Below are 11,090 nucleotides of genomic sequence, written 5' to 3'. Positions count from 1 at the left end.
CACACACCTGGGTGGGCAGTAACATCCTTCCAGTTCTAGCCAGGCTGCTAGCCAGATGGGAGCTGAGCTTCAGTAAATCAAATCAAAGGACACGGGCAGAAGGAATTCCAGGTAGTGGACACACAGCCTGGGCAAAGGCCAGGAGGAGGGACAGGGCATGTTTGTAGACATGGCAGGGTAACGGCGGGGGTGTGGCGCAGCGTGTGGGCAAAGAGAGCCGGTCCAAAGGGTCTGGCAAAAAGGCCTTGAGCGCCAAGCCAAGCGGCTGAACTTTATCCTGGGGTGCCCAGGAAGTTTTTCCAGCAGATACTCCAATTTGTTGGAGGCGCCCTGCACGAGTCGGCACAGCCACGCCTCTGCGCACGCCGTGCCCTCGGCTCCAAACTTTCCATAGTCGGTCTCACAGGTCGGATGAGGCTTTGGGGGCTCCTTGGAGCCAGAGACCCATCCCCGCCTCTGGCCCCAAGGAGTAGCGACGCGGGGTGGTCCAGGCGCGCCCCCGCGCACGCGCACGCGCACGCGCGGCCCCGCACGCGCACGCTCCACCGGGACGTGACTCCGGGAACGTCCGCTCCGGGCAGCGGCGACGGCGGGTGGGGGAGGTGCCCTGACAGCGCGCGTCCCGCCGTCGCCATCTGCGTTCCTAGCTGGGGCCCGAAGCTCCCAAGTCCCGCAGTTGGAGAACTTTTCCTCCAGTTTGAGAAGTTTTCTTAGGCGCCCTTAGGGCTTACCTCCCGTGGGAGCTCCCTTCAGGCACTCAGTTAGCCACCCCTTCGCCCTCCAGGGGTCCTCGCCGCCCTCCCTCGGCTAATGAAGTGATGGACGCAGTAGCCAAGGAGACTGGCTGATTGACAGGCACGGCTGCCAACCAACTCGGGGAAACTTCAGTCTGGGTCCGCCCAGCGCGTGGCCGGCGGCCCAATTAAAAAAGTGGAAACGCCAAAGGGGGCGGTAACGGGGACGGCCCGGGTTTGTGGCGGTTCCCGAGTGATTGCGCGCCGGCGTCTGAGGCGTCTACGGGGCAATTCGGACGATGCCATGACGCGGCATGGCGACAGCGTTGTCAGCGTGAGCACATCCCGGCGGAGGGAGCCCTTCAAGTCCGGGAGGCGCGCGGCGCGGCGGAAGGTCGCTGTTTGAGAGCGCTCCCTTGAAGCGCTCGGGGAGGGGAGGGGGAGGGGCGGCAGACGCCTGGCGGCCCCCTGTGCGCATGCGCCGGCGCCTCCGCCGCCCCGGCTCGCACGCACGCGCATGCCCACAGCGCGCCGGGCCGCGGTGGCCGGCCGCACTGCGCATGCGCGCCGAGGAGCCCGCTAAGGAGCGGCGCTGGCAGACGTCGGGCGGGCGGCCCGTGACGTCGTGAGGAGCGCTTTAAAGTGCGGGCCGGGCCGGGCGTCCGAGGGTCTGGCTGGGAGTCGGGCCGAGTCTCTGCAGCAGGCCTCCGCGGCATGAGGCGCTGCCGGCGCCCCTGCTTCTCGGGACGTGGAGGCGGTGAAGGAGGAGGAGGAAGCAGCCCCGTTGTCGCCGCCGCTGCATGACCCGCCACCCCTGAGTCCCGCGCCCGGCCCCTCGACGCCCCCCGCCGGGCCCTCGGGCCACGCATGGGGGTCCGGCACTGAGAACCCCCTTCCCTCCGGGGGCCCCGAGAGGGGCGCGTCCCCCGAGAGCCATGCCCGGCCGCCCTGCCAGCCCCGCAGGACCCTAGAGGAGCGTCGCGGGGGCTATGGCGGCCGCCAGCGGCTACACGGACCTGCGGGAGAAGCTCAAGTCCATGACGTCCCGGGACAACTATAAAGCGGGCAGCCGGGAGGCCGCCGCCGCCGCCGCCGCCGCTGTGGCCGCCGCGGCCGCGGCCGCCGCCGCCGCCGAGCCTTACCCGGTGCCCGGGACCAAGCGCAAGTACCAGGAGGACTCGGACCCCGAGCGCAGCGACTACGAGGAGCAGCAGCTGCAGAAGGAGGAGGAGGCGCGCAAGGTGAAGAGCGGCATCCGCCAGATGCGCCTCTTCAGCCAGGACGAGTGCGCCAAGATCGAGGCCCGCATCGACGAGGTGGTGTCCCGCGCCGAGAAGGGCCTGTACAACGAGCACACGGTGGACCGGGCCCCGCTGCGCAACAAGTACTTCTTCGGCGAGGGCTACACGTACGGCGCCCAGCTGCAGAAGCGCGGGCCCGGCCAGGAGCGCCTCTACCCGCCGGGCGACGTGGACGAGATTCCCGAGTGGGTGCACCAGCTGGTGATCCAGAAGCTGGTGGAGCACCGCGTCATCCCCGAGGGCTTCGTCAACAGCGCCGTCATCAACGACTACCAGCCCGGCGGCTGCATCGTCTCTCACGTGGACCCCATCCACATCTTTGAGCGCCCCATCGTGTCCGTGTCCTTCTTTAGCGACTCCGCGCTGTGCTTCGGCTGCAAGTTCCAGTTCAAGCCTATCCGGGTGTCCGAACCTGTGCTTTCCCTGCCAGTACGCAGGGGGAGCGTAACTGTGCTCAGGTAACACACCTGGGAGGAGGGGACCGACTGCCCTGCACACCGCTGCCTTAACCACCCGCCCCGGGGGCCAGGAGGCAGCAACCGGTCTTAGCCCGTGCATTTTTACCCTTCTGACCCACCCTTCTGTTTGTAGGTTGTTAGGGACGCTGTGTTTAGAACATCTATAACGAGGTTAGGGAGCCAATGTGGAATTTTGCACCTGAAAGCAGGTTTCACATGACCACACGCTTAACCGTTTGAATCCAAAAGGACCTTTCCATAAGGTTAAGGAAGTCACTTTCTGTTCGGAGTCTCTGTTTCCAAATTTGTACTTAAAAAAGTCAGAGTTACTATCTCAAGAGTCTTTCCTGCTGTGCTGTTCTTGATTTCTTTAATAAGGAATTCCCGAACATATTCTTCCTTAACTGTATGGAAAATACGGGCATAGCCCCCCCACCCCAGAGTATTTAGTTGATAGAAATTCTTCATTCCCTGGAGGAGAGATGACTTCCCTGGAATTAAACAATTTAGTGGGTGGGCCAGAAATAAAGCGCACCACACTTTTTTTTGTGTGTGTGTGGTACTGGGAGTTGAGCCAAGGGGCATTTTAACTTCAAAGTACACCCCCAGCCCTATTTTATTTCTTGTTTTGAAACAGGGTCTCACTAGGTGGTTGAGGGTCTCACTACTTGATGAGGCTGTCTTTAAACCTGGGGTCCTCCTGTCTCATCCAAGTTCTGAGATTACAGGCATGTGCCTCCCTTTAAATTCTCCTCACTTAGTTACTGAAAAGCCTGTCTGTTGGTTCTTAACAACGTATTACCTGTTACTGGTACTAGAAAAACAAAGTACAGCTGGTCTCTCAACCTGTTATCTGCCCTTGTAGCTCTGTAAACAGCAGATCTTGGGCACTTGGCCTTTTGAGGGCCCTAGATCCTGCTGAGAATTAGCACGGTGTCTTTGTCCCCAGGGAAGATTGTCTGCTGGAATATTTTTGCTTTTTTTTTTTGGCAGGTCTGGGGATGGAACCCAGGGGCATTTGACCTCCGAGCTACACCCCCAGCCCTATTTCTATTTATTTTGAAACCGGGTCTCACTGAGTTGCAGAGGGCCTCACTAAGTAGCTGAGGCTGTCCGCGAACCGGGATCCTCTGGTCTCAGCCTCCCCAATGCTGGGATTACTAGCATGCGCCACCACACCCGGCTTATTTTTGCTTTTTCTATGAAGTGAAAACTTATTTGGAAACTATCCCTTTCCCACCCTGAAAAAGGTAAACCTAGCAATAATGTACTTTAGTAATCCTCGAAACCTCTTAGAGGTCTAGATTACAGCTCTTCAGAGCAGTGTGGTTGACCACCACCAAGTACCGGATCAGGACACACTGGGATTTGTTGTGAGCAGCTTAACCTCTGAAGTGCAGTCTGTGCCGTAGACCATGGTCCTGGGGAGAGACGAGTCCCAGGAGCCCTCTCAGTATCACAAGAGCAGGTCATCTATCTCATTTGAACTGAATTTCTGAGTCTGCTTCTACACCCGGGATGGCAGCAGCGCTTTGAGACATCCAGAGCTTCCCGATGGGAAAGCCTGGCAAGGCCGTGGTAGCAGAAACAGTACTTGAGCTCTTAGAGGACCACTTGCTTGTCAGATACCTCCTAGTCATTTGGACTTCCGAGCATCTCTGATCTTCATGGTGTTTCCATCTTGGCAGTCTTTTAAGATGGGATTTCCTGGGTCGATCCTTCCCAGGGGACTTTCAGTATAAGGCAGGTTGGAGGTAGGCCTCCTTTGAAAAGCTATCAGTGCTAAAATGACCCCACCAAGAACCAATTGGTTTTTTAATGGAATGTTAATTTTCTGAGTAGTCAGATACCCTTAGATCTAGCAGTGATCCGGTGCTTAATGGGGAGATTTCAAGGTCTTTGAGAGACCTCTCTCCCCAACACATTGCTTCAACCCCTTCGTTGAAGAGCAGAAGTTTCAGATTCTTAATATGCAGGTCTGTTAGTGATCACCCGCAGAATTGCATCACCAGGAAAATTCTCTTCATCTTTTCCCTAGAATAGCAAAGTCCTAAAGCCCTTCCTGGATTCAGACTTGGCTGCGGAGTTAGTGTGAGAGGCCCAGCCTTGTCCTGAAAAGTACTGCCCCAGGCTTTGAATCCAGCTCTGCTCATTTGGCTTTCTCATCCGTACAGTGGGGAGGTTGCCAACTTCTGAAGCCTGTTAGAATTGAATGTGGTGATTTATGTCTAATATAAAACTGGACACACCTAAGTGGGCACTCACTTTCACGTAGTTACTTCATCAGCCCCTGCTCTTTCGGTGGAGAAGGGCCGAGGTATTTGGTTGACCCTGAAACATGGCCCTAACCTTCATTTAGTTCAAACTCAGTGGAGGCCTCAGACCAGGTGGGTAGTTACAGCCCACAGAGGTAGTTGTTTGCAGGAGCATTCTGAAGGGTGGTCTTACTCTGTAGTGCTGGAGATTTGAGGGAGGTAGTAGGAGTTAGAGTGGGGAGGCACGCCACGGCCTAGACTCTGGTGGCAATGGTGGAGCCGAGCCACAAGTAAAGGAAAGGGTGGGTGCTGCCCAGAAGCCAGTGGAGCTCATTATTAGAGCCTGGTGGGGATGCTAAGGGAAGCTGTAGATCAGGGTTTCTCAGCATTGCTACTGTTGATATTCTTGGCTTGCTGATTCTTTGTGTGGGCTGTCCATTACTTGGAGAAAATTGAGGCCCCCCCCCCCCCAGCCTGTGCTAGATGCCGGTAGCACGTATTATAACCAAAAATGTCCTGAGACATTGCCAGGTGTCCCTCGGGGTGTGGGTTGGGGAGCAGATTCATCCCCATTGAGAGCCATTGTTCTTGGGTTGTTTTTTGTTTTGTTTTGTTTTCTTTCTTTTTTTCCAGTACTGGAGATTGAACACAAGGGCATTCTACCACCAAGATACACCACCAGTCCTATTTTTTATTTATTTTGAAACAGGGTCTCACTAAGTTGTGGAGCGCTTCACTAAGTAGCTGAGGCTGGCTTTGAACCTGCAATCCTCCTGTCTCACCCTCCCAAGTACTGGGATTATAAGCACGCCAAACCCAGCCACTTCAGGGTTTTGACCACTCCTACTCATTTAAAGCTTCTAGCACCTGCTCATTGAGCCCGCTCATCTTATTTGATGTGCAGCTGCCTGTTAATAGTGCTTCATATCAAATCCTACATGTAAGCTGGTGAGAGAAGTGGTGCTTTCTCTCACTTTTTAGGAGACTCCAGCCCAGAGATGGTCGCAGTAAAGCTGCAAATGAGAAGGGAGGGGCCACATGGGGCTTAGCGATAGTACTTAGGAGGTTTGAGGACAGCCTCTGGAATGTAGTGAAACTCTCAGCAACCTAGTGAGATCCTATTTCAAAATAAAAAAATATACCAGGCATGGTGGCACACTTTTGTAATACCAGTACTTGGGAGACAGACTGGAGGATTGCAGGTTTGCAGTCAGCCTCAGCTACTTAGGCCCTTTCTTTCTTTCCTTCTTTTCTTCTTTCTTTCTTTTTTCTTCTTTGTGGTACTGGGGATGGAACCGAGGGACATTCTACCTCTGAGCTACACCCCCAGCCCTGTATTTTTATTTTTATTTATTTATTTTTTGTGGTACTGGGAATGGAACCCTTCTACCTCCAGGCTATGCTCCCAGACCTATTTTATATTTTATTTGGAAACAGGGTATCTTAAGCCAGCAAGGCTGGCTTCGAACCTGCGCGATCCTCCTGTCTCTGCCTCCCTGCACGATCCTCTTGTCTCCGCCTCCCAAGTGTGGGGATTACAAGCGTGCGCCACTACGCCCGGCTTATTCTTCATTTTGAAACAGGGTCTCACTGATTTGTAAAGAGCCTCACTAAGTAGCTAAGGCTGTCCTCGAACTGTGATCCTCCTGTTTCAGCCTCTCAAATGCTGGGATCACAAGCATGCGCCACCATGCCTGGCCTACTTAGTACCTGTTTCAAAAATAAAGAATAAGAAATAGGGTGGGTGGTGTAGTTTAGAGATAGAGTACCCCTGGGCTCAATCTCCAGTGCTGCCAAAAAGTAAAAAATAAATAACATTAAAATTAGGCTGGGGGTATAGCTTGGGGGTAGAACGTCCCTGGATTCGATCCCCAGTACTGCAAAAGATAAAGGAGAAACTGATGAGAAAAGTGGTGCTCCGCACGCATGGAGGGATTCCAGCAGTGTCATGTGACTGAGACTTGAGTTGGTAGTAGCAGTGGTTTCCTCCAAGGCAAGATGGCAGAAATAATTTTATTTACATATATATTTGTGTGTGTGTGTATTTTACTGGGGATTGAACCCAGGGGCATTCTACCTCTGAGCTACACCCCCAGCCCTATTTTATTTTATTTATTTATTTTGCGGGTCTGGGGATGGAACCCAGGGGCATTTGACCTCCGAGCTACACTCCCAGCCCTATTTTTTTTTTTCTTTATTTTGAAATAGGGTCTCAGTAAGTTGCGGAGGGCCTCACTAAGTAGCTGAGGGTGCCTGCAAACCGCGATCCTCTGGTCTCGGCCTCCGGAATGTGCGCCATCACATCCGGCTCCCTATTTTATTTTGAAACTGTCTCTAGGTTGCTAAGAGTCTCACACTTGCTGAGGCTGTCCCTCAACCTGCACTCCTGTCCCCTCCCAAGTACTGGGATTACAAGTGTGCACCACCACACCCGGCTCTAGTTTTATATTTGTGGTCAGTGTGGATGTTGGATTGTGGTAAATATTGACTCAGCAGTGTCTAAGCCTGGGTATTTAGAGGAAGGCCTTGCAGACCCTTCTGGAAGTGCTTTACTCTCCTCCTTCTCAAGCCCTGGGGGCTGTTTGTTTTGTTGTGTTTTTGTAACCTTCCTGAGTTGGACCTGGTGAGCCTCCTTTTTATGCTCTTCTCTAGCGACAGCTATCTTACCTCTTTATTCAACTCATTCGTGAATAGACAGATTAAAACAGGCTCCAGTGGGGTTAATTAGCATAATTACCTCAGGCTAATTGCTTACTTGCTGCTGTTTTTAATCTCAGCTACGGGGTCTGTGGTGTGGTGGCCACATTCCCAGAGGCCCAGGCCTTGGCCACCAGTCTGAAAGTGGTTTTGCCCAGTCACGGGGTGCGCACTAGTGAGCTCAACCTTTGACTTGTCCAGTTAACAGTTGGTATTGAGTGGAGTGGGCACCCCTTTCGGTTTGGGCTAATAGATAATCTTGTTCAGCTGGTTCAGAGCAAAATTTAGCTTCTTGGCTTAAAATAGTTGGGAAAGTAGGACAGATACGTCCTGGGCCACATCCGTGTGCAGTCTTGTGTTTTCCATGGGGGGGGAGGAACCATGGGATAAACTCAAGGCTGTGTCCTTTCAGGAGGGGCTCTTGGCCATCAAGGTTGGCTGCCCTTGGTGTTGCCAGACCTAGCAAGAAAGAAGGTGTTGAGTTTGGTGGTATACATCTGTAATCCCAGCCACTCTAGAGGCTGAGGCAGGAAGATAGAAAGTTTGACACCAACCTCAGCAATTTAGTGAGACCTTGTCTCAAAATAAAAAAAAAAGCTGGGAGCCGGGCGTGGTGGCGCACGCTTGTAATCCCCGTGCTTGGGAGGCTGAGACAGGAGGATCGCACAGGTTCAAAGCCAGCCTCAGCTACTTAGTGAGGCTCTCAGCAACGTAGTGAGACCCTGTTTCCAAATAAAATATAAAATAGGTCTGGGAGTATAGCTCGGAGGTAGAAAGCCTCTGGGTTCCATCCCCAGTACCACCAAAAAAAAAAAAAAAAAAAAAAAAAAAGCTGGGCGTGGAGGCACACACTTGTAATTCCAGCATTTGGGAGGCCAAGACCAGAGGATCTCGGTTAGCAAACAGCCTTGGTTACTTAGGCCCTTTGCAACTCAGTGAGACCCTGTTTCAAAATAAAAAATAGAGCTGGGGGTGGTAGCTTGGAGGTAGAATGCTCCTGGGTTCCATCCCCAGTACCACAAGAAAAAAAAGAATAAAAAATAGGGCTGAGGGTGTAGCTCGGAGGCAGAATGCTCCTGTGTTCAATCCCCAGTACAGCAAAAAACAAAGGGGGGGGGGCTGTACTGTGGCCCTGGGTTCCATCCCATTTGTGGCAAAAATAAATGAAATTTAAAAAGGCAGAGGGCAGCAAAGGAAAGAAAGGTAATAGTGAGCCATGGTCTCAATCACGAAGCTAAGAGCAAGCAGAGAATAAATAGATCATAAAAATGTTAGTTCTGACTGGTTTTTTTGTGTGTGTGCGTGCGGGTCTGGGGATGGAACCCAGGGGCATTCGACCTCTGAGCTACACCCCCTGCCCTATTTTTTATTCTTTATTTTGAAACCCGGTCTCACTGAGTTGCAGAGCCTCACTAAGGAGCTGAGGCTGGCCGCAAACCGCGATCCTCCGGTCTCAGCCTCCCGAATGCTGGGATGACAAGCGTGCGCCGCACGCCCGGCTTGACTGGCCATTTTAGACTGGGCAGTTGGTGTAGTTGGTGTGCAGCCGTCCTTGAGATAATGGTCTGAGGGCAGAGGCTCATCTTTGCAGACCTCTTTCATGGTGCTGGTGGTTGTGCATGTATCTTTTGAGGCCAGCCAAACCCCAGGACGGAGTAGACCCTGTTACCAGGAAACACAGGCATTTTTTCCTACCCTAGCTACCTAAACTACTCGCCCTACCACCACCACCAAAAAAGTTTGGTGGCAAACTTGGCAATTCCAGCGTAGTTGTTTGACTCTCAGCAAGTTACTTAACCTTTTGGGCCTCGGTTTTCCTCTTTTGCAAAATGGGAGCCGGGGTGCTGGAGTAATCACAGAAGACCGACCTCTCGCCACACTGCTAAATGCTTGAAGTTTAGATAAGGGCATCTTGAGAGATGAGCTGCCTTCTCTGCTCAGCACCTGTCTGTAACTTAAGGTGTGTAGAATTGGGCTGCAGCAGGTGGGGCTTCTCTCTGAATTCAGAAAGCCCCAGGATTCCTCAAAATTGAGCCATGTGTCTTCTTGGACACATGGGTCTCGTAAATAACTTGAGCTCACTGTCCTGCCCCTGTGTCCAGGTGGCCTACCTGCTGCCCCCCAAAGCCTCAGTCTCTCAGTCCTCTGGGCTTGTCAGTGATGAGGTGGACTCCGGGGGTCGGGGGTAGGAAGTCCCAGGTGCAGGGAGACTGTCACCTGGCTGTGATCGTGGCCAATCCCTTCATCTCATCTGTCTTGGTCTAGGCAGGGCGCAGAGTAGAAGAGAAATGGTGGCCATCTTGGAAATGTGCTTTAAAAAGTTGGGCGTGGTGGCGCATGCTTTAATCCCATCATTCGGGAGGCTGAGACCTGGAAGGTCGCGGTTCGCAGACAGCCTCAGGTACTTAGGCCCTCTGCAACTCAGTGAGACCCGGTTTCAAAATAAAGAATAAAAAATAGGGCAGGGGGTGTAGATCGGAGGTCAAACGCCTCTGGGTTCCATCCCCAGACCCCCCCCCACACACACACAAATAATGTGCTTTAATAACTCGATTTCCAAAGCTGTCCCCAGAGGAGAGATACATAGGTCTACATAGTCCCTTACAGGTTTTCAAACTCCTCCTCTAAGTTGCATCTAATCCTCTGAAGAAGGGCTTGCTGTGATCTATTTTGCAGGTACAGAAACTGAAGCAGCTGGGCATGGTGGTATACACTGGTAATCCCAGTATTTAGGAGACTGAGACAGTATCACAGGTTCGAGGCCAGCCTCCGCAACTTACTGAGACTTGCAGTAACCTAATCAATAACCTACTTCAAAACAAAAAATAAAAAGGGCTGGGGTATAGCTTGGGGGGACAATGCCCCTAGGTTCAATCCCTGGTAACACACACACACACACACACACACACACACACACACACACAAACTGAGGTTTCAGAGTGGTAGAGTAGTTTGGCTTAATACACATTTCTTTTTTGTCCACTGTATGCAGAATTGAATAAGGCCTTTGAAGATTTGAAGAGCTTTGTCCTGTAGGGAAGACGCAGTTTCCACAAGCCAAATGTAGTAGAGTCCTAGGAGAGAGTGGTTGGTCATCATGGAGGAAACGGCTCACGGGAATTCAGGGAGAGCTCAGAGGAGGAGAGAGGTGTCAGCTTTCTTAAGAGTCTCTGAGACACAGGACTGTTGGATAACAGAGCTAGGCTGTGCCACTCGTGATGGCTTGTGGTGCACTGATCATTGCTGCTGGGGGTTGGGGCCCAGGCTAGGCAAGGAGCAGGCAGGCTGCATGGCAGGACGGCGTGAGGTATTTCCTCCTCTCGGTTCCCTGTGAAAACAAAAGAGCATGAGGTACTGGGACTGTTCTTCATGCCAAAGGTAGGGCAGGACTCGGACATATTAAGTTTCAAACTGGCAGACTGGGCTTTCATACCGTTTCTCTTGTAGTGAGTAGGTTCCTTAGCAGTAAATAACATTTTGGGGTCTCTGTTGGGCACGTTCTGCCGAAGTTTGGCCAGGAGAGAGCTTCTCTTGGTCAGAATTTTTTTTTTTTTTTTTTTTTTTAACCCAGGGGTATTCTGCCTCTGAGCTACACCCCAGCCTTATTTTGAAACAGGGTCTCACTGAGTTGCAAAGGGCCTCACT

General features: G+C 52.5%; 1 protein-coding gene across 1 annotated transcript in view; it reads left to right on the top strand.

The window, feature by feature from the left end:
* Nucleotides 1–1,723: 1,723 nt before the first annotated feature.
* ALKBH5 (alkB homolog 5, RNA demethylase) overlaps nt 1,724–11,090 on the top strand; it is a gene marked incomplete at both ends in the record, with an annotated part of 28,906 nt that continues 19,539 nt past the window's right edge. The window contains one exon of the mRNA XM_080712567.1: nt 1,724–2,493. Within this exon, the coding sequence (XP_080568693.1) occupies nt 1,724–2,493 (770 nt within the window). The remainder of the gene's footprint in view (nt 2,494–11,090) is intronic.

This window comes from Muscardinus avellanarius (assembly GCF_963383645.1).
Source record: "Muscardinus avellanarius genome assembly, chromosome: 16".
NCBI lineage: Eukaryota > Metazoa > Chordata > Mammalia > Rodentia > Gliridae > Muscardinus > Muscardinus avellanarius.
This window is presented reverse-complemented; position numbering and strand designations above follow the sequence as displayed.